The sequence below is a fragment of the Salvelinus sp. IW2-2015 genome, linkage group LG18 (genome assembly GCF_002910315.2).
Source record: "Salvelinus sp. IW2-2015 linkage group LG18, ASM291031v2, whole genome shotgun sequence".
Taxonomy (NCBI): domain Eukaryota; kingdom Metazoa; phylum Chordata; class Actinopteri; order Salmoniformes; family Salmonidae; genus Salvelinus; species Salvelinus sp. IW2-2015.
The window spans coordinates 15,836,682-15,863,400 of NC_036858.1; the positions used below are offsets into that span (position 1 = coordinate 15,836,682).

Sequence of the window (26,719 nt, forward strand, 5' to 3'; positions counted from 1 at the left end):
TCTCCAGGTTCGGTATACATCTGCAAGCAGCCGGGTGTGTCAACACTAGACCATGAGCTCGGCAAGACCATTTGGAGTCATTCATGAAAGCCATAAGATACGGATCCAATGATATGAAATGGAACACAGTGAGAATTCACCATGAAAACACGGGGGGGAAAAATGTGAAATTCCCTAATACAAATTCTACAAATCAAGTGTTCTATTTGTGTGTGTCATATGATATTTTGGCCACAGATAAATAGTGAATGATATAGGCCTATTCGCTGCAGATCATCGTAGAATACAACATCGTGGCACCAACGAGAAAGTGTCCAGAGAGCAAGCACTATAGTTGATGCAAAAGTCAAGTGTGTTCCCACGTTCTCCTGTTTCTTAAGTCAGAGCAACTTGATTGGTCTGGAGGAAGGCTGGGGCAATCCTTGAGAATACACAGTTACAACCTTGGATTGTTTATATACTTAATATAAAAAAGTATATTAAGTATATAATAAGTATATTCCTATTATACTTTTGATACTGAAGAGGCACTGTTCAACATTGAGAGCCGTGCGACGATAATCACAAAACGAAAGCAGAGTGTTGACAAGAAAAGCTTGTGCCAAACATTTTTTTTTTTACCACAAGGTCACCGGGACATTGTTTAATCAAGAACAATTCAAACARTTTGACAAGGTAAAGGAAGGCCCTGTTTTTCATTATTTTTGTGATATATGGGCAAAGGGGAAAGTTGGTGTTTAATTTGGCACACTAGGTCAGGAAAAAGCAACAATCCATCTAACAAACAACACTTAAATACTGGTCTCATAGTATTCTCAAAAGTGGCCACGAAGTCAGCGACAATTTACATGTTGAAATATGACATTAAGACATTGAAAGAGAAATCTGGCAAAGCACAATTCAAACAACATCAAACCATATATCACTCAGAAACGCTCACGTGCACACGCACACACACACACACACACACACACACTCCATAATTCACTAATGCAAAATACTAACACATTTTCGTTTAAAAGCTGGACCTCCAATTCATATAACAATACGGTATCTGCCTGCTGAATCAAGAAGAGCATGCAATAAAACTTGGAGGGAGACAAATTACAGTAAAGGGGTCTACATTGATGACTCATGAAGTGTTGCTAATGGGGCACGTTTTCCTTTGAAACATAAGGCCTTGGAACATACCGGAAACATAGCAACTTGTCTGAGTAGCTATTTTACAAACAACATGACTAAGTCACTAGTGTCAGTAGAACAAGACCACCATACACATTTGCCCCTAAGCGCAGTTCTAAGTTCAGCTTATCCTAGCCTTATTAAACCGAGACTCAGCGATGTGCCGTTGGCACGAGTGGCAAGGTAAGCCAACGATATTGCAGACGAGCACACTGCAAGACGATGCACTCACGCGGAGCATCTGTGCACGTGCACGGCTGACGCTTCAGTCTCCTGCGTCAGTATAGCTGTTTGACAACAACTGCGTAGAAATCAGCCTCGCCTTGTGCTCGTTGTTGTTGCTGAAGTCGGCCTGTTACGGCTGTTTATTTTGTGTTTCGCAGAATCTACCTTTTAACCAAAAGGAGGTTTWAAAAAAAAAGGATCTTAGATCAGCACTTAGGGGCAACTTCACCTCACACGTATAAACAGATAGAAACACTGAGGCAATGGTCGATTTCTGAGACATGGACTGAGGAGTAGAGAAGAAGGCCAATGTTGAAGTGCTCAAGTCTACTGCTCACATACATACTCTCCCTTTCTCAATTCTCCTCTCTCTTGACCTCTTCTGTGCTGGTCTCCGTCTTATTCTCCTCATTTTCCTCCTCTTCCTTGTCCTCTGTCTCTGCTGGCTCAGGGTTGGACTCGGGCTTTTCCTCCTCTTTCTTTGGCTCTGGGAGCAGAATCACCTTGCCGATGTTGTTGCGCTCGTGCATACGCCTCATCGCGTCACCCACCTGATGGAGGGACAGAGAAAAGAGAGACGGCAGGCAGACAGAAAGGTTGAAATACAGATCGACAAACCAACCAACTGAAAGAGGGAGATAGAGAGAGGGTGAGAGGGAGAGAGAGAGGGGGAGAGGGATAGAGAGAGAGAGAGAGAGAGAGAGAGAGATGCTCTTCTTCTTTTTTAGCTCCTGTGCAAAAGTTGGATGTTCAGGATCCAGTTTATTTCCCATTTGTAATAAACACATTGGAAATCTGCATCAAACCCTCTCCTTTTACCAAGCTCAGATAATGACATCTTCTCTGTCTGTCATATGAATACTGAAAGGGTTTGTCCCTATTTAATTGGGACTGCACACACACACAAGTGCCTCTCTGACTCCACTGCCCCTGCTCTCTCCACTCACCCCACCCCACGGCACTCAAACAAAGCTTCCCCTAACAACCGACGCCACGGCAACCACGGCCGGTCACCTAGCAACTGCCGGCATCAGACCCATATCAGCGGGAGGGGCTGAGAATTGCAGTGAGTCTGACACGTCAGACAGTGTAAACAGGAAGGGGAGGGTGGGAGGAAGGCTAGGGTGGATAGCAAAGAGCTAATATCTGTGGGGAGACTGCTGTCAAAACAGTTTCAATGAATGTCAAATATGGATTTAATTATTATTATTAATATGCAAGGAACTATTGGAAATGTCATGAAAATGTCACACAGAAAATGAGCCTAGCTTCTACTGGATTAGTTGTAAAAACAGTATGTAGCATCACACGTTCTACAAGTGGCGAGTCTGTTAGTCTGACGTAGATAGGCTACATGCCAGTTGCAATAGATACAAAGTTTCATAGGAAGGTTAGATTAAATATTAAATTCATTCTACCAATCCTATGACTATTCCATTCATTCACTCCTTTCAAAAGGAGTCGGATACGATACCGGCTTCCAGGCAGTCGCATAGCAACAAGAGGTCTAGCTATACACCAGTCATATTTCCTGTCACACCGAGGCTCCCACTAATCAATCTAACCTTTGACGCCAAGCCTTCTGACCAATCAGAAGGGGGTCAAGTGGATAGGAGCGGGGGGAGAGACGTTTCCCATCCTCTCTGGAAAGGCTCTCAACCGTCGCAATGGAAACCACTGGGTTGACGAATACTAAGTAAACAAATCAGTCAGTCTATAATGACATTGTTGTAGCGCCTCTTTGTAAACAGAATTGGGATTTGAAAAGACCCCCACCTCTTCCTCCCTCCCTCCCCCCCCTCTCAAACCCTCTCTGCCTCCCACAAAGTCTGTCGATGTCCAACCCTGTTGAGCAGACATAATATCAGACATTACTAAAGAAGCAGGAGAGCTAGGTGTAAACATAGCCTTTCAAGGCAGTGGAAGGAAGAGTGCAAGCCTCTGGAGGGATTATATGAAAGCAATACAGAAATATTTAGAATCGCCACCAGGGGGCAGCTGGAAGCAGTGTTTGTATACAATGCAGTACTTTACCTACATTGTACCTTAGACTGCAGGTCCACTGGGCGCCAGTTCAGGTAGATTATGTAGACTACATGCAGGCTACAGCAGAATTCGTATGTGGATTATAATAAATTGACATATTTGTAGGGTCTAAGATGTATTTTCCGTTAGGGAAAATAAATGGTTTTATTATATGTTCAAGGCAAGCAATAGGCAGAATAAATTATTGGTGGCCTCAGTGCCTGTGTGGTCCAGCGGTTACAGCCATAACAGTTTAGCAATGGAAATCTCACCTACTGTAAGGGCCATCCACACCAAAGACCATAACTACATTGGCAAGTTACACATAGCCTAACTATAAAACGTGGGCGAGCATCCACACTGGAGGAAAGTTGATCGTTTTACAGTAGGCCTACATCTGTCAATCAACTGATGGCCAAATCAGCTATCACCTCAGCCAGAGAAACACAAACAGCAGCCTATTATCGGGTTTTCACACCATTCATCATGTGACAATGGATAGGCTAACGGGTAGCCTACAGAATGTATTGGAATATAATCAAATAACAAGGGGCTTATTGTAACCATCAATGGCACTAGATTATCGCCAGCTGATGCCTCGTTAAACCACCAATACCCGCTAAATTCATAAACACAGCTAATCTCAATTGCAACCATTATTGGCCACCTCATTACYGCTCCGTAAAACATTATGTCCTTGTTACCTTAGTCCTGCTTGCAACCAAAGTCTTTCAAGATATGTTCGCCCTCTGGTTGATATTATCATCGGAACAACTTGATTTATTGATTGGCAAGATTTAGGTATTGTAGAAATAAAGTATTTACTTGTTTACGATGGCAAATCTACTGTGGCAAATATCCAACACTTTGTATGAATGGAAACTAATGTTGGTGTAACCTACTGTTAGTATCGAGGGTAAAATATCCTTGGACTTTCTATAATTATTTGAAATGTGAAACTAAACCAAGCCAATCCAGGATTTAGGTATTTGTGCCAGAAGGGTGTGGACCGGAATCGAACACATACTGACAGGAGGCCCTAGTCCCTAGAACACCCCAGGCCACGATTGAAATCAATTTTGACAGTTCATTCGTAACCTTAGGTTTGCTAGAAACCTTAAGATGTCCTCTTTTCGATAATATATATCCGAAATGCATATATAAATGCATTTCGGATACAATTTCACACTTGTAGTGGAGTGTATGTCGTAGTGGAGATCAATATATATCTTGTGTTACTAAGCTATATACGCCGACGGTTGTTGATGTGTATGGCTGCATTTCAGATACATTTTTTGTACACTTGAATGTCGCAGTAGTATGATATATGACCTTACAGTAGCAGTAGGACATTTATTAATATTCATTCTGGTGCGTTTAGCATTTGAGCGAGCGAGGGAGGATGATTTTGATAGCTGGCACTGGTCCGAATGACTCGATTTCCCCCGCATGGAGAGAAAGAGAAATTCGAATTTCCAGTGAATGTATCTAAATCACGAGGCTCTTTTGAATTTCCTGATGCGCAGGAAAATGTACCACAACAAAAGTGATAAAATTAAGATCCGACATCTGTATGTAAACTCTGTTAGACTGCAGGAATCCATGAAATACTACGTTCTCTGCGTCTGCTATGGAGGAGCACCCGAGCCAAAAATATATACTATATCCGTTATTGACGTCACTTCTATCAGTGTAGGTGAAGGGCAGGAGACAGGTTAAAGAATGAATTTTAAGCCTTGAGACAATTGAGACATGGATTGTGTATGTGTGCCATTCAGAGGGTGAATGGGCAAGACAGGTGCCAGGTGAAACTGTTGGTGTCAAGAACTGCAATGCTGCTGGGTTTTTCACACTCAACAGTTTCCGTGTGTATCAAGAATGGTCCACACTCCAAACAACATCCAGCCAACTTGACACAACTGTGGGAAGCATTGGAGTCAACATGGGCCAGCATGCCACCCTGTGGAACGCTTTCGACAACTTGTAGAGTCCATGCCCCGACAAATTGAAGCTGTTCTGAGGGCAAAAAGGAGGGGTGCAACTCAATATTAGGAAGGTGTTCTTATTAATGCTTTGTAGACTCAGTGTGTGTATATATATATACATACATATATACACAGTTGAAGTCAGAAGTTTACATACAGCTTAGCCGAATACATTTAAAATCAGTTTTTCAATTCCTAACATTTAATCCTAGTAAAAATTCCCTGTCTTAGGTCAGATAGGATCACYACTTTACTTTAAGAATGTGAAATGTCAGAATAATAGTAGAGAGAATTATTTATTTCAGCTTTTATTTCTTTCATCACATTCCCAGTGGGTCAGAAGTTTATATAGACTCAATTAGTATTTGGTAGTATTGCCTTTAAATTGTTTAACTTTGGTCAAACGTTTCGGGTAGCCTTTCCCAAACAAGTTTCCCACAATAAGTTGGGTGAATTTTGGCCTATTCCTCCTGACAGAGCTGGTGTAACTGAGTCAGGTTTGTAGGCTCCTTGCTCGCACATGCTTTTTCAGTTCTACCCACACATTTTCTATAGGATTGAGGTCAGGGCTTTGTGATGGCCACTCCAATAACTTGACTTTGTTGTCCTTAAGCCATTTTGCCACAACTTTGGAAGTATGCTTGGGGTCATTGTCCATTTGGAAGACCCATTTGCAACCAAGCTTAAACTTCCTGACTGATGTCTTGAAGATGTTGCTTCAATATGGCACCTAATTTTCCTCTCCTCATGATGCCATCTATTTTGTGAAGTGCACCAGTCCCTCCTGTAGCGAAGCACCCCCACAACATGATGCTGCCACCCGTGCTTCACGGTTGGGATGGTGTTCTTCGTTGCAAGCATCCTCCTTTTCCTCCACATAACAATGGTCATCATGGCCAAACAGTTCTATTTTGTTTCATTAGACCAGAGGACATTTCTCCAAAGTATGATCTTTGTTCCCCATGTGCAGTTGCAAAACGTAGTCTGGCTTTTTATGGCGTTTTTGGAGCAGTGGCTTTTCCTTGCTGGGGCCTTTCAGTTTAGTCAATAAAGGACTTGTTCTACTGTGGATATAGATACTTTATGTACCTGTTTCCTTCAGCATCTTCACAAGGTCCTTTGCTGTTGTTCTGGGATTGATTTGCACTTTTCGCACCAAGTACGTTCATCTCTAGGAGACAGAACGCATCTCCTTCCTGAGCGGTATGATGGCTGCATGGTCCCATGGTGTTTATACTTGCGTCATATTGTTTGTACAGATGAACGTGGTACCTTCAGGCGTGGAAAGTGCTCCCAAGGATGCCAGACTGTGGAGGTCTACAAATTTTTTTCTGAGGTCTTGGCTGATTTATTTTGATTTTTCCATGATGTCAAGGCACTGAGTTTGAAGGTAGGCCTTGAAATACATCCACAGGTACACCTCCAATTGACTCAAATGATGTCAATTAGCCTATCAGAAGCTTCTAAAGCCATGACATCATTTTCTGGCATTTTCCAAGCTGTTTAAAGGCACAGTCAACGTAGTTTATGTAAACTTCTGACCCACTGGAATTGTGATACATTGAATTATAAGTTAAATAATCTGTCTGTAAACAATTGTTGAAAAATTACTTGTGTCATGCACAAAGTAGATATCCTAACCGACTTGCCAAAACTATAGTTTATATTTGTGGAGTGGTTGAAAAACGAGTTTTAATGACTCCCCTAAGTGTATGTAAACTTTCGACTTCAACTGTATATACACTGCTCAAAAAAATAAAGGGACACTAAAATAACACATCCTAGATCTGAATGAATGAAATATTCTTATTAAATACTTTTTTCTTTACATGGTTGAATGTGCTGACAACAAAATCACACAAAAATTATCAATGGAAATCAAATTTATCAACCCATGGAGGTCTGGATTTGGAGTCACACTCAAAATTAAAGTGGAAACCACACTACAGGCTGATCCAACTTTGATGTAATTCCTTAAAGTCAAAATGAGGCTCAGTTATGTGTGTGGCCTCCACGTGCCTGTATGACCTCCTACAACGCCTGGGCATGCTCCTGATGAGGAGGCGGATGGTCTCCTGAGGGATCTCCTCCCAGACCTGGACTAAAGCATCCGCCAACTCCTGGACAGTCTGTGGTGCAACGTGGCGTTGGTGGATGTAGCGAGACATGATGTCCCAGATGTGCTCAATTGGATTCAGGTCTGGGGAACGGGCGGGCCAGTCCATAGCATCAATGCTCTCTTGCAGGAACTGCTGACACACTCCAGCCACATGAGATCTAGCTTGTCTTGCATTAGGAGAACCCAGGGGCCACGCACCGCATATGGTCTCACAAGGGGTCTGAGGATCTCATCTCGTACCTAATGGCAGTCAGGCTACCTCTGGCGAGCACATGGAGGGCTGTGCGGCCCCCAAAGAAATGCCACCCCACACCATGACTGACCCACGCCGCCAAATCGGTCATGCTGGAGGATGTTGCAGGCAGCAGAACGTTCTCCACGGCATCTCCAGACTCTGTCACGTCTGTCCACGTGCTCAGTGTGAACCTGCTTTCATCTGTGAAGAGCACAGGGCGCCAGTGGGAGAATTTGCCAATCTTGGTGTTCTCGGCAAATGAAACGTCCTGCACGTGGTTGGGTGTTGGGCTGTAAGCACAACCCCACATGTGGACGTCGGGCCCTCATACCACCTCATGGAGTCTGTTTCTGACCGATTGAGCAGACACATGCACATTTGTGGGCCTGCTGGAGGTCATTTTGCAGGGCTCTGGCAGTGCTCCTCCTGCCCTCTCCTTGCACAAAGGCGGAGGTAGCGGTCCTGCTGCTGGGTTGTTGCCCTCCTACGGCCTCCTCCACGTTTCCTGATGTACTGGCCTGTCTCCTGGTAGCGCCTCCATGCTCTGGACACTACGCTGACAGACACAGCAAACCTTCTAGCCACAGCTCGCATTGATGTGCCATCCTGGATGAGCTGCACTACCTGAGCCACTTGTGTGGGTTGTAGACTCCGTCTCATGCTACCACTGGAGTGAAAGCACCGCCAGCATTCAAAAGTGACCAAAACATCAGCCAGGAAGCATAGGAACTGAGAAGTGGTCTGTGGTCACCACCTGCAGAACCACTCCTTTATTGGGGGTGTCTTGCTAATTGCCTATAATTTCCACCTTTGTCTATTCCATTTGCACAACAGCATGTGAAATTTATTGTCAATCAGTGTTGCTAAGTACACAGTTTGATTTCACAGAAGTGTGATTGACTTGGAGTTACATTGTGTTGTTTAAGTGTTCCCTTTATTTTTTTGAGCAGTGTATATATATATTATATATATATACAGTGGGGAGAACAAGTATTTGATACACTGCCGATTTTGCAGGTTTTCCTACTTACAAAGTCTGTAATTTTTTTTATCATAGGTACACTTCAACTGTGAGAGACAGAATCTAAAACAAAAATCCAGAAAATCAAATTGTATGGACTGAGCTTGGAGATGTATGGATGGATGTATTCCCTATAACGCACAGCGTTGAGATTGCCTGCAATGACAACAAGCTCAGTGATGACATGGAATCATGTAGTAACGAAAAAAGTGTTAAGCAAATCAAAATATATTTTATATTTGAGATTCTTAAAAGTAGCCACCCTTTGCCTTGATGAAATCAAATTTGAGTGTTTTGTCGATGTTTTTGCGGGTGTTGTGAAATTCTTGTGTTTCTAGCTCCAACAGTGCAGTAATATCTAACAATTTCACAACAATACACACAATACACACAAAGAAGAACCTAAAGTAAAGGAATGGAATTAAGAATACATCAATATTTCGGCGAGCAATGTCAGAGCGGCATAGACTAAGATACAGTAGAATAGGATAGAATACAGTATATACATATGAGATGAGTGATGTAATGTTCCATTATTAAAGTGGCCAGTGATGTTTTCAAGTCTATATAGGGCAGCAGCCTCTAATGTGCTAGTGATGGCTATTTAACAGTCTGATTGCCTTGAGATAGTAGCTATTTTTCAGTCTCTCGGTCACAGCTTTGATGCACCTGTACTGACATCGCTTTCTGTATGATAGCGGGGCGATCAGGCAGTGGCTCGGGTGATTGTTGTCCTTGAGGATCTTTTTGGCCTTCCTGTGACATCGGGTGCTGTAGGTGTCCTGGAGGGCAGGTAGTTTGCCCCCGGTGATGCGATGGGCAGACCGCACCACCCTCTGGAGACCCCTGCGGTTGCGGGCGGTGCAGTTGCCGTACCAGGCGGTGATACAGCCCGACAGGATGCTCTAAATTGTGCATCTGTAAAAGTTGGGGAGGATTTTAAGTGCCAAGACAAATTTCTTTATCCTCCTGAGGTTGAAGAAGCGCTGTTGCGCCGCCTTCACCACACTGTCTGTGTGGGTGGACCAATTCAGTTTGTCAGTGATGTGTACACTGAGGAACTTGAAGCTTTCCACCTTCTCCAACGCGGTCCCGTCGATGTGGATAGGGGGGGTGCTCCCTCTGCTGTTTCCTGAAGTCCACGATCAGCTCTTTTGTTTTGTTGACGTTGGGTGAGAGGTTATTTTCCTGGCACCACACTCCCAGGGACCTCACCTCCTCCCTGTAGGCTGTCTCGTCATTGTTGGTAATTAGGCCTACTACTGTTGTGTCGTCTGCAAACTTGATGATTGAGTTGGAGGCGTGCGTGGCCACACAGTCATGTTTGAACAGGGAATATAGGAGGAGGCTGAGCACGCATCCTTGTGGGGCCCCAGTGTTGAGGATCAGCAAAGTGGAGGTGTTGTTTCCTACCTTCACCACCCGGGGGTTGGCCCGTCAGTAAGTCCAGGACCCAGTTGCACAGGGCGGGGTTCAGACCCAGGGCCTCGAGCTTAATGATAAGCTTGGAGGGTACTATGGTGTTGAATGTTGAGCTATAGTTTGTGATGCTGAGATTGTTTGGGATGAGTTGGACCGCAGAGTGAAGGAAAAGCAGCCAACAAGTGGTCAGCATATGTGGGAACTCCTTCAAGACTGTTGGAAAAGCATTCCTCATGAAGCTGGTTGAGATAATGTCAAGAGTGTGCAAAGCTGTCATCAAGGCAAAGGGTGGCTACTTTGAAGAATCTAAAATATATTTTGATTCGTTTAACACTTTTTGGGTTACTACATGATTCCATTTGTGTTATTTCATAGTTTTGATGTCTTCACTATTATTCTACAATGTAGAAAATAGTATTGGCATTCTCTCAACCAGCTTCATGAGGTAAACTTGAATGAGTAGGCGTGTCCAAAATTTTGACTGGTACTGTATACTGGATATAATGTATAGCCACTAAGCTACTCCTATATATTCACTGCACCTGTGTGCGCACACACACAGACACAGACACAGACACACACACACACACACACACACACACACACACACACACACACCTGTTCAAAGTGGTAGGTGGAGTCAATGCGGGGCTTGATCTTGCCCTGGGTGTAGAGTTCCAGTAGGCGGGTCATGGTCTGGGTGATGAGCTCCTCCTCGTCACTCAGGTAGCCCAGATGGAAGCCACACACAGCCTTGTTGGCATGCATCAGCCTCAGGGTGTTGATGGTGAATTGGTTGTACCAGGTCTTGGCTACCGCCAATAGGTTCTTCTTCTGACCCGTCACACAGTTGGCTGCACCTGGGTAATGGAGTCATGAAGTCAGGGACACATGGAGAGGACATTACCACCCTGCCAGAAATGTGCATGTTAAAAACGTGGTGTAAATATAATAATTACACAACATCACATTTTACTGCAACACAAATTAAATTGTAACACTTCAAAAATGCAAACACTTGAAAAGCTAGCTTGGAATGCATTCCCCCCCCTCCCCCCCCTCAATACATTTTAAATGTATTGGAAGCAGGTTATCAAGTCATTTCACATACCATGGAACATGTTAGAATTGCAAATGGAATGTGTTAATCTTCTATAAGATTTACGGTAAGGAAGGGATGTAGTGGTACAGAAAAAGGTGGGTAAACACCTTTTCCGGTTGAGATGACAGGAGGCGAGTAATGTAAACGCTAATACAAACAACGGTAATTTAGTCTCTTACCAAACACTATGAGGGTTCCCATGGGCTTCAGCAAACTAAAGGCCTTTTGGGTGTCTGAGCCTCCCAGTGGGTCCAGGACAACGTCCAATCCTGAGGGAAAGAGACAGAAATGCCATTGGAAACTGATTTGCTCGAGTGGATCACTAGTACTGATCGAGAGGCTTGACATACAGTTTACGTCGTATGCAATGATACACTACATGACCAAAAGTGTGTAGACACCTGCTCGTCGAACATCTCATTCCAAAATCACGGGCATTGAAATGGAGTTGGTCCCCTCTTTGCTGCTATAACAGCCTCCACTCTTCTGGGAAGGCTTTCCATTAGATGTTGGAACATTTCTGCGGGGACATGCTTCCATTCAGCCACAAGAGCATTAGTGAGGTTGGGCACTGATGTTGGGCGATTAGGCCTGGCTCGCAGTTGGCGTTCCAATTCAATCCAAAGTTGTTCGATGGGGTTGAGGTCAGGGATCTGTGCAGGCCAGACAAGTTCTTCCACATCGATCTCGACAAACCATTTCTGTATGGACCTCGCTTTGTGCATGGGGGCAATGTCATGCTGAAAGAGGAAAGGGCCTTCCCCAAACTGTTGCCACAAAGTTGGAAGCACAAAATCATCTGGAATGTCATTGTATGCTGTAGAGTTGTGATTCCCCTTCACTAGAACTAAGTGGCCTAGCCCGAACAATGAAAAACAGCCCCAGACCATTATTCCTCCTCCACCAAACTTTATAGTTGGCACTATGAATTCAGGCAGGTAACGTTCTCCTGGCATCCGCCAAACCCAGATTTGTCCGTCGGACTGCCAGATGGTGAAGCATGATTCATCACTCCAGAGAACACGTTTCCATTGCTCCAGAGTCCGATAGCAGCGAGCTTTACACCACTCCAGCCGACGTTTAGCATTGCGCACAGTGATTTTAGGCTTGTGTGCGGCTGCTCGGCCATGGAAACCCATTTCATGAAGCTCCCGACGGAACAGTTCTTGTGCTGAAGTTGCTTCCAGAGGCAGTTTGGAACCCGGTAGTGAGTGTCGCAACCAAGGACAGACCATTTTTTGCGCACTACGCACTTCAGCACTCTGCAGTCCCATTCTGTGAACTTGTGTGGCCTGCCACTTCATGGCTGAGCCGTTGTTGCTCCTAGACATTTCCACTTCACAATAACAGCATTACAGTTGACCGAGGCACCTCTAGTAGGGCAGAAATTTGACTGACTTGTTGGAAAGGTGGTGTCCAATGAAGGTGCCACGTTGAACGTCACTGARCTCTTCAGTAAGGCCATTCTACTGTCAATGTTTGTCTATGGAGATTGCATGGCTGTGTGCTCGATTTTACACACCTGTCAGCAACGGGTGTGGCTGAAATAGCCAAATCCACTAATTTGAAGGGGTGTCCACATACTTTTGTATATATAGTGTAATACTTCAAAGAGGAGATGACAAAGGCACCTATCAGTGATGCTGATGATACCGCCCTTTAGCCTGGTCCCAGATCTATTTGCGTTGTCTTGCCAACTCCTATGGTGATTGTCACACCAATAACCATAGGAGTTGGCAAGACAGTACAAACAGATCTTGGACCAGGCTGCATGTCCAATCCATCCTTACCCTTGGGGCTGATTTTACGGATCTCCTCGGCGTAATCTCGTGTACGGTAGTCGATGGGGTGGGTGACCCCCCCCTGGCCGATGGTCTCATGCTTGCTGGCCGACGCAGTTCCAAACACGGTCACGTCCTCCAGCAACTGACAGAGCTGGGTGGCAGCGATGCCCACACCACCTACAGTAGAGGGACATAAGGGGACAAGACACAGAGAGAGGCACGAGGGACACATAGCATGAGAGATACTGTAGGTAACATGGAGGCAGGAAAATTGTGACAGAGGTGATTCCTGATGAAGGTGATTCGTGATGGAGGAGAAATTTAATAGAGTGGAGACGGGATAACGGAGAAGAGACGGGATGGTGAAATTGAATGGAGGAGAGATGTGATGGACACTTTGAGTTTGATTGAGCCAGCAGGTTTGGCACCTTTGGGACTTCAAATCAAAATCAAATTTTATTGGTCGCATACACATATTTAGCTATCCATTGGTTCCATTGGTTCCATTTTGCTAGGCAAGCTGAATCAAGCTCAAATACAGTAGAAAGACTTCAAATACTATTTGAACCCAGGTGTGGTGATTGGTGCCACGTACAAAAAAAAGCCTCACTTGCAGTATTCTAGACATACTGTTCTGTAACAGGCTCTGTTCTGTAACATACTGTTCTGTAAGCTCTAAAAGCTTTTAGCAAACCTTGAAATTCTGTTTATCTGACACACGCTCCCCTTCATAGTGGTAAGGTGAGGCAATGACACATCTGCCACGCTGATTCTCAACACAGGGGCCCCTCAGGGGTGTGTGCTTAGTCCCCTCCTGTACTCCCTGTTCACCCACAACTGCATGGCCAAGCACGACTCCAGCACCATCCTTAAGTTTGCCGACGACACAACGGTGGTAGGCCTGATCACCGACAACGATGAGACAGCCTATAGGGAAGAGGTCAGAGACCTGGCAGTGTGGTGCCAGGACAATAACCTCTCCCTCAACGTGACCAAGACAAAGGAGATGATCATGGACTACAGGAAAAGGAGGGCCGAGCCCGCACCCATTCACACTGAAGAGGCTGTAGTGGAACAGGTCGAGAGCTTCAAATTATTTGGTGTCCACATCACCAACAAACTATCATGGTCCAAACACACCAAGACAGTCGTGAAAAGGGGAACGACAATGCCTATTCCCCCTCAGGAGACTGAAAAGATTTGGCATGGGTCCTCAGATCCTCAAAAAGTTCTACAGCTGCACCACCGAGAGCATTCTGACTGGTTGCTTCACCGCCTGGTATAGCAACTTCTCGGCATCCGACCGCAAGGCGCTACAGAGGGTAGTGCGTACTGCCCAGTACATCACTGGGGCCAAGCTTCCTGCCACCCAGGACATCTATACCAGGCGGTGTCAGAGGAAGGCCCTAAAAATTGTCAAAGACTCCAGCCACCCTAGTCATAGACTCATCTCCCTGCTACCGCACTGCAAACGGTATCGGAGCGCCAACTCTAGGTCCAAAAGGCTTAACAGCTTCTACCCCCAAGGCACCCAGACTATTTGCATTGACCCCCCCTTTTTTTTTACACTACTGCTACTCGCTGTTTATTATCTATGCATAGTCGCTTGTACCTACAGTACATGTACATATTACTTCAATTACCTCAACTAACCTGTACCCCCGCACATTGACTCGGTACCGGTATCCCCTGTATATAGCCTCGTTATTGTTATTTTATTGTATTACATTTAAGGGCTTGTAAGTTAGCATTTTACAGTAAGGTCTACACGGCGCATGTGACAAATATAATTGTATTTTATTTGATAGTGGATACTCAAAACACAACCCACTGGGCACAGACAGCAATTCAATATCTATTCCACGTTGGTTGAAGCGTGCCCTTTCGCACCACCACCGCCAGCTACTGCGCTCATAAAAATATTTCTGACACACCCCCGGACCGATAGCGTTACCACCAGCACTAAGATTTACCATTGCGCTAAGTTTGTTAAAATGGAGCCCCTACTTTGTGTCTGTGTGTGTTCAAGAAAGGTAGAGCCCAATTTGTAGGAAGAAAACAGAAACCGTTAGCATAGCTCGAAGGTTACTCACATAACCGCGGTTCTATGAACTAAGCATTTGTATTTTTTKGGGGGGGGGTTCTCTCGCATCCTCATTTTCAAATCAGGTGACCCCCGTGACCACTAGTTTTGGAAACACTGCAGTACAGTATAAACCAAACCCTACTTATCTTATCCATCTTTGTTTTGTTTTTTCAAGGCCATGAAGCTAAAAAATCTACGTGAAACGTCGAGTGTTACCAAAGCAACAGGATGATAACGATCTATGTTGTCAGTTGGCTAAGGTGCTGCATGTCGTACAGTGTTATCCTCAGAGGTAAGAGGTGGCGTTGCCATGGAAATGGAGGCATATTGTTCCAGGGTAAAAGGACAGGGGAGTCACTACAGACTTGTATGTCCACATACGCTATATACTGTGCAATCTCCCATTCTAAGATCAAGGGAAGTATGTCAAAGCCATGACTTAGGCCTAGTCAGTGGTGCAGATGAATGGCTATGTTATACAGTACTACCGTGGTTGCGAGGGGAAATTCTGGGGCTGTGGAGTGTGTGTGGTGGGGAAAGGGGTACATTTTTATAGTATGTGTGTGTATGTGACTTGTGTGTGCTACTCGATGTACAATCAGTCACATTCCGGTAAGTAAACATGAGCGTGTGTGTATGTTTGTAAGAATGTGTGTGTATGTGCACTTGTGTGAGTGTGTATGCGTGTGCGTTTGCGCCCTTGTGGATGTGTGTGTGTGTCCACCACTACTGTACCTGCTGCCATGTGGATGAGGATGCTCTGTCCGGCCCTGACGTTGGCCATCTCAAAAAGCATAATGTAGGCCGTCAGGTAGTTGACGGGGAGGGCCGCCCCTTCCTCGAAGCTCATTGACTCTGGCATGATGAATGTTTGGCTAGCAGGCACAACCACCACCTCCTGCCACAGGCCGTGACGACTCAACACCAACACACGGTCACCCACCTGAGAGAGGGACATTTCACATGGGTCGTAAGTCACAACACACTTAAACACCGTGAAAATCCTGACAACTATTTGCTGAGTGGCAAAGTTTCCGGATGAAAATAATATTGTGGTGGTTGCCAACTGGAAGTTGCTTTCTACGGTCCATGTGAATATTATGAACGAGAGGAGGAGATGTCTTTATTGACATGCACTCCTGCAATAGCTGAATCTCCCATGTCAGGAGAGCACTGCTGACTTACTTGCCTGGGGCCAGATCAATTGTTGCGGTCTTGCCCGACTCCTATGGTCATTGTCTAACAGATCTGGAACCAGGCAAGCCGTAGACTTTTTATTTGTGTTTCGAAAGAGGCCAAGAGGCGGAAGACGCAGGAAAGTCGCCCAATCGGTCTCTGAATATTATAACATTTCCTGTTTGTAATTCCTCGAGATGTACGGGTTGCTTCTCTTCCTGCTGCTCACAAACACATGACAATAAAGTACTCATGACTCACAGATCACATTGCCACATTGCATTTTATGCGGTCAATGACCTCAAAGTCTGCACAAAAGGGTGCATGACCAATTGAGACCTAAGAGAACCTGTATGAAACTTCTATTTGAAAATATACCATTGTTCAGGAATGTTCTGTGGAAGTGGTGGTTGAGTATTTCAAAGAACCAGTCAATAACACATACCAGGAAAGAATGAATAGAAAAGAAAAACAAGAGAACACGGAAAAAACAAACGCCACTGAGGAAAAGGTTCAAATGTGGGTGGGGCTTTATGCTCGAAAAGTGAATATGTCAACGGTTGACATCATTTGATCACTGACCAATCTGATCACATCTATCTGGTCTTTTTAGGATGGGCGAAGAGGATTCAACAAGGCTGAAGATTTTAAAACAGGGTCGTATTCATTTGTACCAAACAGATGAAAACTGACTGAAACAGAGAGGGACTAATTGGATTTGTCCAGTAAGAAACGCTCATTTCTGTTTTTTCATTGCAAAACGTTTTAAAACATTGCAATGCTTGCCCTGATGAATACGACCCAAAGCTGGTGTCTGTTTCAGCCCGGGAAATATCCCATGTGACCTCATCCGAAACAGCCACGCCCTCAGTCCACCTCTGGATAGCTTCACTGATTGTTGGGCCAAAGCGGCCGTTCGGACAAATGTCGATAAAACAGTGAGTTGTTGAGACCATGTTGGCCAAAAGACACAAACTGAGCTCAGCATAAACAGAAACAGGAACAGGTCCAAGCCTAGGCTACTCCCAAAACAGACTCTAAAGGCAGCAGCTGGGCTCTGCCTCATATTGTCCACAGATCGGGCAGCACTCTGACTCTAGGCTGTTGTTGTTGGGGGTGGTGGTTAGGTGTCTTGGAACTAGAAGCACAAGCATTTCACTACACTTGCATTAACATCTGCTAACCATGTGTATGTGACCAATACAATTTGATTTGAGGCCAGTTGTGCAGAAAGAATGTGCTGTCCTTCTATAGGATTCTTCTAGCCATTTGTTGGGGGAAGGGAGGGTGGAAAGGGGTGTGGCAAGGGGAGGAGAAGAAAATGAAGGGGGAGGAGAAGGAAATATCAAATGTAACTGACCATGTTTGTGGAACAGTGAAGGGTTATGATGTACCTTACAAACAGTACTGACTATTTGGGTCTGACAGACAGACAGACTCACACATAGGCTCACCTTGCACATCGGCAAACAATTGCACACAAACACGGGGCCAAAACACACACACGCACACACGCCAAAGGAAATATTGCTGATATCAAAATATTATATCAGAGCCCTTTATCAAATAGATTGGGTCATGTCATTGCAGTGTTACGCCCACATGAGTTGACAGCCCTTGGGGGAATTCTCGAAGCATGGCAGTGTCAGTGTCATCACTCATTTCACATCTCCATCCCACTTCGGATATTCACAGTCTGGAAGTATCAGAGGGTGAACAAATGGAGACAGGGGAGAACCAAAGCTCTTAACCCCAACCTCTGATAATCACTTCTCAACAGGTTCTTGGAGGTGTTATAACACATCGAGATAGGGAGCAGGAAGGCACACCACCTGACCATAGGATATGTGACTTTCATTGGGAAGACAGAATATGCTCACTGCTATTATAGTAGCCCAATATTTGCTACTAAAATCAAGACAATAATGCGGCCAAGGACGAAAACCACTAAAATGTTTATTATCTTGTAATAAGGCTTTCGTACAGAGACACAATGTTGTTTCAGCCTTGTGACTGCATGAATAACTAAGAAAATGATATGACGGCAGAAAGGAAGATATTAAAGAGATAAATCACGTAAAAGGAGCGCCCAAAACAGTGCTGTCATACTGCACTGTTAACCATGATTTTGTGCACGCCTCCTCAATAAAATATTATAGCCTATATAACGGTTCTGTGCCTGGACAAAAAGGGCCACGTTTTATGTATTGATTGGGCGGGCCTCGCCCATGAATTTGATTTGAATATAAATGATGAGCAATAGGCTACCATAAAGAAAGAAAGAAAAGGCTTGAAAGAAACATGATGCTATGTTTTTAGACTCACTTTTCTATCCGTCACCTCTTCCCCTAATGCTTCAATCACGCCCGAGCATTCCATCCCGGGCGTGACGGGCGGCGACGGCAGCAGCTCATACAACCCCTGTCTCCCCATCAACTCGGCGAAGTTCAGACCACACGCCTTGACCCGCACCAGCACCTCTGCGCTTTTCAGGCTTGGCTTTCCCTTTTTCATCTGGAGCTTCACTTTGTCATAGCCTCCATAGCCCGTTAGGAACAAAGCACGGTAGCTGAAAACTTCCTCCTCGGGCGCCACGGGCGCTTTGTCTGGGGTCGCCGCCGCCACAGGCTCGTCTGCTGGCTCTTCCGCGGGGGATGGCTCACCCTCTTGGGCTGCCTCCGATGGAGGTTCCTCAGTAGGTGGGTTCTCTGTCTTCTCCTCTGCGGGTTCTTGCTGCTGTCGTGCCGGTGCCTCTTCGCCAGACATGATCGGAATCACAAAAATAGCCTATTTTTCCCAATGCGCTTTTCTTTTTTGGTACTTCTGTTTCTCAGGTTTTCCTGATAGCCTAAAAAACACCTTACAGAAGTTGCAGTAAAATTGTATTTTTTTCGTAAACTAGTCTATTGCAGTGCACAATTCCACTGTACAAATATAGATAGCCTATTACAACAGGTAATACCAGGAGGTGATTTTAGTGCGTGCACCCTAGCTAGGAAAGTGACAGATATTCTACTTGGCAATGGAGAGCAGTGCGCAGTCAGACGGGATGTGGCCACGGTTAAAGGGCGGAAAGTGGATTTTTAGTCAGAGGAGGGGAGCTAAAGCAAGAGGTCGGCGGAGCTCGCTTAGCAACAGGTGGCGTTGCCATCAAGGTGCATGGGGCTTACAGGCCTATGTCAACAGTGAAATAGAAAGGATGATGACCAAAATATAGCCTAGAGATAGGTATGCATTGGAGAACAAGAAGACCAATTTTCAAGAAGCTTAAACAATTTGGTCTAATTTTGCAATCTATTATTGATCTCAAGACATTCTCTGGAAACAACAATAGGCAGGCAGCAACAGGGGCAAGTTTTGAATTACATTGTGTAAAAAGACTATTCGACCCAGTGTGGAACCATTGACATAATGGAACCTGTAGCTGAGGGGTCCTAAAACTGCAAAAGGCAGTCATGAACGTTTTTGTGTTCTCCCAGTCTGTGAAACAGGAAGTCACTAGGTGATAAAGATGTGGCCAAGGGGGCATGGCAGGAAATGCCTGAGTTAATAGAGAGCCCGGCACTTGCAGGACAGGGCTGCCATGTTTCACTTCCTACTCCTCTTGTTTGTAGGTTCTGATTAAGGGGCAAACAAGCCATCGTAAAAAAAGAAAGAAAGAAAATTGCCCCAAAAAAGTTGAACCAGCTCACTTGCTTTTACACTATGGTATGACTATTATATGTTCAATGTTTCTTTAGAAAATATTTTTTTAAAGGAATATTTTCCCCATATTAAAACGAAAGTTCAGTTCACATAACAGGAACAGGCATAAATTAATCATTAATTAATCACACAAAATAAACTAGCTTCAGAAATGACTTTGTCAAAGCAAGAACATAACTAGGGGTTTGCAATGATGGTGACAACTTGGAGACATTTTTGGATTAAGTGGATCAAAATTCAAAAGGCACTCGCACATTTGAGCTGTCTTTGTGGCAGGTGCATAGTAACAATTGAATAACATGAGAGAGAAAATAAGAAACCGACACACTGCTCTTGCGGGTATCAAATCAAATCAAATGTTATTGGTCACATACACATGGTTAGCAGATGTTAATGCGAGTGTAGCGAAATGCTTTATCTTTATTAAGCTTGCTTTTGGGCTAAAAATGAGTAACAGTTCATTGTTGGGTTTCTAGGCCAGAAACAGTATTTTGGGAAAACACATGTTTAATTTTGGGAAAGAATTTCAACAGATCTACTTTCGTATCAAAGGGTTTGTCTGTACATGTAGGTAGAAAAGAGAGGCCCTTAGATAAGACTGAGACTTGTACGTCAGTGAGCTCTTTTTTTGGAGAGGTTAATTACCGCGTGCTGCTGTAGCTCGGTGTCCATGGCCTGTGGGTAAAAATCATCATAGAAATCGGAAAAACATGACGAGACTGGTCAAAATTCAGATTTTTGTCACTTGAGCATAAAAGGGATTTTTAGAATTTTCTATTGAAGGGCACTTCATTTAATATAACAGCAATTTAAATGTCATTATAGGTGCATCATTTCTACTTATGTCAAACAGACGCACAATGTACTCGTGGAACGACCCAGTTGCTATAGGTCAGAAAAAGTGGGCAAGGCGCAACACACGCACGCACGTGAAACTGACGTCAGTGTGCTGCTAATAGTATAGCTTCTCCACTGCCCATGTCCCCATGGGGCTCGAACCAGTAATCCTCTGCCCGCAAACACACTTGACCCCACTCCTTCAAAACGTACAAACCGTTTGAGCTATCGAAAAATATCAAATTCGGCAGCTCCATCAGCGACATGTCAAGCTAGCTGTTGTGAGCTTTCGGTATATGCTTCACTCCTGCGTGCACGCATGCCCATGCACACACCAACAACTTCATAGAAGAGTCCAATTTCTTAAGCTATAAAAACTATACAACACTAATGTAGGCTACTTATGAAATTAGACCCTCCCATAGGTGACCATGATGTGTAATATTATGCGTCCATAATACCTTCGTTTTTACAGGTGTGTGGGGGGAGAACAACGACATATACTATATATGATATATGTGAACAACCCTTCAAAGTCATGGCTTCTCAGCCACACCCGTTACTGACCGGTGTATAAAATCGAGCACACAGGCATGCAATCTCCATAGACAAACATTGGCAGTACAATGGCCTTACTGAAGAGCTCAGTGACATTCAATGTGGCACCGTCAACAGGATGCCACCTTACTAACAAGTCAGTTCGGCACATTTCTGCCCTGTTAGAGCTGCCCCGGTCAACTGTAACGCTGTTATTGTGAAGTGGAAACGTCTAAGAGCGACAAAGGCTCGGCCGTGAAGTGGCAGGCCACACAAGCTCACAGAACGCCACCGCTGAGTGCTGAAGGGCATAGCACTTAAAAAATCGTCTGACCTCCGTTGCAACACTCACTACTAAGTTCCAACGTCAGCACAAGAACTGTTCCTCTGGAGCTTCATGAAAAGGGTTTCCATGGCCGAGCGGACGCACACAAGGCTAAAATCACCACGCGCGATGCTAAGCGTTGGAGGGAGTGACGTAAAGCTCGCCGCCGTTGGACTCTGGAGCATTGGAAAGAGTTCTCTGGAGTGATGAATACATGTCGCCTATATTGTGTACATTGCTTTGTGCATTGTCTTGTGCCACCACCTGCAGCTGAAGGGATGTCATGACATTCTCTTTGTGCAGGATGCGCACCAACAAGTCAATGGAAAGAATGGCCATGGGAAGAAAATAGCTCCATAGCCTCTCCTCGAGTGTGATATTACAATGTCTGTCTACACGAGATGGAAAGTATTCTTATCCCTTTTCTCAAAACACATTTAACTCGTGTATGCCCTGGCTTCCACGGTGTAAGCCCTAGCTACAATGTGGGACCCACGTCTGACTGTCCCGTTCTGTAATACAAACACAACACTGCATTGTGATACAGGCCCATGTGAAAATGTATGCACGCACTACTGTAAATCGCTTTGGATGAAACTGTCTGCTCAACGGCATGTATAATATAATACAAAGTGGGATTTGGAGTTGGACGCTCAATATTCTTGTGTGCCCTTTCTCACCAGAAGATGGCGATAGAAACCTGGTCATTGTAACAATGCAAGACCAGTGCAGACGTGTTGCTTCTGACCGTGATCTCGGGAACCACAGAACTAAATCTCTGCAGATGTTTGGAGAGATTGCCCTGTAGACCAGAGGTGCCACGAAGGGAGCACTGATGAAGATAATTGTGTTGATATTAATTTTAGAATCACAGAATACTAAACCTCTACTGGATTCAGTATGCCACTCCTTTTTCACGGCATGGCATTTGCGTTAACCAGCTAGCACCGACCACTACTGCCAAGCATGGTAAAGTTCAGTCAACTCTTAAAAAGGGAAATTACCAGGAGATTACAGTATACGAGAGATGGGTGAGAGAGACAAGTGTGTGTTAGTGTCTGAGAGAGAGAGAGAGAGAGAGAGAGAGAGCATAGGGGTATGTGTTCTTGTAAAGGGGGGATTTATTTCACAAAGGGGGGGGGGGGGGGGGGGGGAACTATTCTTCAGATTTGATCAAAGGTGTTGTTGATGGAAGATTATGACATTATCCCGAACAGTTGGCATGCAAATAAACGTTAGCTCCTCAGTCCTTCTCATTGGTTGTTAGTGGCTGATGGGCGGGTCTAAAGAGGAAAGTGAAAATACAAACTCACGTTCTGTCAGCATCCAGCGGTGGCACGCAGGAACATTGTGGACTAGGCTGTGCAGGCGCGCTAAAGAGTTATTACAGTTCTGAGTTTGACAGTCAAAGCTTCGGGAAGGCACACACACCGAGGAATAAAACTGAAAACAGGGAGGAAAATCTCACCGGTATCTACTTTCTACACTTTGACTTTGGGACTATTCTGGAGTGTAGCTAAATGAAAAGAAGGCGACGCATCATAACCAAATAGACCGCACTATGGAGAGCAAGGGTAGCCGCTGTAAGATCGTGGTGGTCGGCGATACGCAATGTGGCAAAACGGCATTACTTCATGTATTCGCCAAAGACTCGTACCCAGAGGTACGTTTTGGCGATTGTATTACGAAGTTTATACGATTGTAATAAATAAGTCAATATTTTTTATATATATAAAAAAATCGTTTAGCGTTCGCACCATGCGCGCATCAGGCTTCTCCATAAACTATGTTTTAAAACATTTAATGATTCTAAAGTTTAGGCTTTAGATCCTGTCTATAGCATAGTATCTATAGCCTAAATCTATGGCACATATTTTTCATTTAATGACATACATTTTGCATTATTCCTATACATTCTAGCTGGCCATGTGTGTCTAAGAATTGGCTCAGAATTAATATGGTGCCTGCCATATGCACATAGCCTACATGTGATATGTGATAGAGGAATAGGCCTACACCAGACTTTATCAGCCGAGATGAGTGGGAATGGAACATTGTATCATTTTGAATCATTGGGCAGATTTAGGTTTTCATTTTGCCATTTGAAATGTTCCTTTTCAGAATTATGTCCCGACTGTCTTCGAGAACTACACGGCGAGTTTCGAGATCGAGAAACAGAGGATTGAGCTGAACATGTGGGACACATCAGGTAAGGACTGTGGCTTCAAGCGGGACTAATTGAATAAATAAATGTTGACACTTGGACTCGAAGATGTCACAACTCGCACAAGTAATTTGGACAGTGAGCCAGGTCTCTTTTAGTCTGCTAGGCTCCGCTCAAGGTGCAGAAATTGGCAATGATGCGACAGTTTTGAGCATTCAGAAAAATCCAGAGTTTTTCAAATTAATTATATTTATTCGGATTATAATGCTGGATTTTCCCAACAAGTTACGCACAGCAATTTGTGTTTTTGTGCCCACAAAACTACGCACAGAAATCACATATTTTCAAGGGAGGCTACCTTTCTTGGACATTTCTTGTTAATTCCTGCTTTTTGACAGTTGAGTACATATTGAATGTCAAGCCTTCAGGCCTCCTGCACAGTTGACCTGGTATTTTATTGCACCAATTTGTCTTTTTGAGGGATTGCCGCTTTCATGTCCAATCAGAGTTATCAGAAGCGCCTAGTTCCCAGTGGGAAGTTTCACTTGAATCCCAGCTAACAACAAACGTTCCCACAACTTTAGAGAAAGTTCGCTTAAGAGTCTCATTAGGTCATTAACTAACGTTTTCATAGGAATGTTCCCGTGATGTGCAAGGAATTTTTCCAAGGAACCATTCCCTTAATGTAAAATCGAATTTACCCAGAACGGTTTACCATGTTCTCAGAACTGAACATATTAATGTTCCAGACACGTTTCATGCGGACGTTGCAAGAACATCAATGTGTCCAGTTTTCTGTAGGTTAGGAGAAAACATGACTAGAACATGAATATATTATTTTCTGAGAACATGGCAACCATGTTGTGTATGTTTGGTCGGACATTGATGGAATATTCTCCTAACCCTCCCGAAAACTTGACAAATTAATTGTCTTGCAACACTCCCATAAAACGTGTCTAGAACATGAATATCTTATATTCTGAGAACAGGGCAACCATGCTCTGTGTATGTTTGGCGGGACGTTGATGGAATATTCTCCTAACCTACAGAAAACGGGACACATTGATGTTCTACTCATGTTTCATGGGAATGTGGACAAAACATTTGTGTCCCCCACAAAAACACACATCACGTTAGTGATGCCAAGCCAATCAAGGCCCTCCATTCACAGCTCTTTGTCTGTTAGCAAGGTTAGGGATACTCACGCACGGTGCTTTTAAGACACAGTGTTTTCAATTGACATATTTGACACACTTTGACATACATGATTACATTGTGCTTGTTCAATTAATCAGTCATTATTATTCAACATGACCTCACCTGGGATTTGGACTCACAACCTCTTGGTTCACGATATTCTGATCTGACACCTTATCTGTGTAAGGTATCAGTTATTATTCTGACTATTCTCTCATCATTGATTTTGTTGACTTATTTCAGCAATTTAATGGCTTTCTGTATAGTTGTCTAATGTTGGTGGGGCATCTTAAAACCTGTTCTAATGATAGTCCTGAATCACTATGATCAATAAAATATACTGAACAAAAATATAAACACAACATGCAGCAATTTCAAAGATTTTACTGAGTTACAGTTCATATAAGGAAATCAGTCAATTGAAAGAAATGCATTAGGCCCTAATCTATGGATTTCACATGAATGGGCAGGGGTGCAACCATGGGTAGGCATAGGCCCACCCACTGGGGAGCCAGGCCCAGCGAATCAGAATTAGTTTTCCCAAACAAAAGGGCTTTATTACAGACAGAAATACTCATCAGCACACCCACCCCTCCTCAGACGATCCTGCAGGTGAAGAAGTCGGATGTGGAGGTCCTGGGCTGGTGTGGTTACATGTGGTCTATGGTTGTGAGGCCGGTTGGGAGTAGTGCCAAATTCTCTAAAATGACGTTGGCGGCAGTTTATGGTAAAGAAATTAACATTAAATTATCAGGCAACAGCTCTGATGGACATTCTTGCAGTCAGCATGCCAATTGCACGCCCCCTCAAAACTTGAGACTTCTGTGGCATTGTGTTGTGTGACAAAACTGCACATTTTAAAGTGGCCTTTTATTGTCCACAGCACAAGGTGCACCTGTGTAATGATCATGCTGTTTAATCAGCTTCTTGATGTGTCACACCTGTCAGGTGGATGGATTATCTTGGCAAAGGAGAAATGCTCACTAACAGGGATGTAAACAAATTAGTGCACAACATTTGAGAGAAATACGCTTTTTGTGCATATGGAACATTTCAGGGATTTTTTTTCTTCTCCAGCTCATGAAACATGGGACCAACACTTTACGTGTTTCATTTATATTTTTGTTCAGTTAATTTTCTTGAGTGTACTTTTAACAGAGCTGAGATTTACTTCAAAGTGTATCCACCCTATTGCTTACACTTATCAAGTTGTTTCAGATCTACACAAGTGCCTAGGGAGGAGGGGTTAGGGTTTCTTCTGGACAGGGCCTAACTATACTGACCCAATAAGCACATACCCTAGAGATATCCCTTATTGGCACAGTGGTAAGGTTGTTTGTCATTGGTGCTTGTGGCCTGGGTTCGAGACCAGCTAGAGCAGTCACCCTACTGTCCCATTCTTAGCAATATGTGTTAATGCCATTATTTGGCAACAGTTACACACTTAACTGATTTAATTAAAATGAGTTTCTCATTAAAAGACAGGTAACAAAAACATTCTCTCTCCATGGATGGTCATCCAAGCTAACTAATCTAAGTCAGATCAATGTTAGCAAGCTTATCAAGCTAGCTAAAATCTTATTGGTTGAAGA

At 44.1% G+C, this 26,719-nt stretch overlaps 2 protein-coding genes across 2 annotated transcripts in view; one reads left to right on the forward strand and one right to left on the reverse strand.

Moving 5' to 3' along the window:
- Positions 1 to 1,120: 1,120 nt before the first annotated feature.
- On the reverse strand, positions 1,121 to 19,373 carry LOC111977734 (synaptic vesicle membrane protein VAT-1 homolog). Its single transcript, XM_024007308.2, has 6 exons — positions 18,688 to 19,373; positions 15,922 to 16,129; positions 13,107 to 13,277; positions 11,496 to 11,585; positions 10,833 to 11,074; positions 1,121 to 1,958 (listed from the first exon to the last, which is right to left on the reverse strand). Exons 1-6 carry the CDS (start codon positions 19,126 to 19,128, stop codon positions 1,764 to 1,766), a joined length of 1,347 nt encoding a protein of 448 aa, XP_023863076.1. The 5' UTR covers positions 19,129 to 19,373; the 3' UTR covers positions 1,121 to 1,763.
- A 3,727-nt stretch (positions 19,374 to 23,100) lies between these two features.
- Positions 23,101 to 26,719, forward strand: part of LOC111978815 (rho-related GTP-binding protein RhoN) — a 47,800-nt gene continuing 44,181 nt past the window's right edge. Inside the window, exons 1-2 of the mRNA XM_024009070.2 lie at positions 23,101 to 23,429; positions 23,888 to 23,975. Coding sequence (XP_023864838.1) covers positions 23,328 to 23,429; positions 23,888 to 23,975 — 190 coding nt within the window. The 5' untranslated portion in view covers positions 23,101 to 23,327. The remainder of the gene's footprint in view (positions 23,430 to 23,887; positions 23,976 to 26,719) is intronic.

What these genes read in the sequence shown, in the direction of transcription:
- LOC111977734 (XM_024007308.2), bottom strand. Translation starts at nt 19,128, where the DNA reads ATGTCTGGCGAAGAGGCACCGGCACGACAGCAGCAAGAACCCGCAGAG. An exon ending in AAGAGGTGACGGATAGAAAA is followed by an intron (nt 16,130 to 18,687) that starts GTGAGTCTAAAA and finishes TCCCTCTCTCAG; the next exon opens with GTGGGTGACCGTGTGTTGGT. An exon ending in GGGAACCCTCATAGTGTTTG is followed by an intron (nt 11,075 to 11,495) that starts GTAAGAGACTAA and finishes TCCATTACCCAG; the next exon opens with GTGCAGCCAACTGTGTGACG.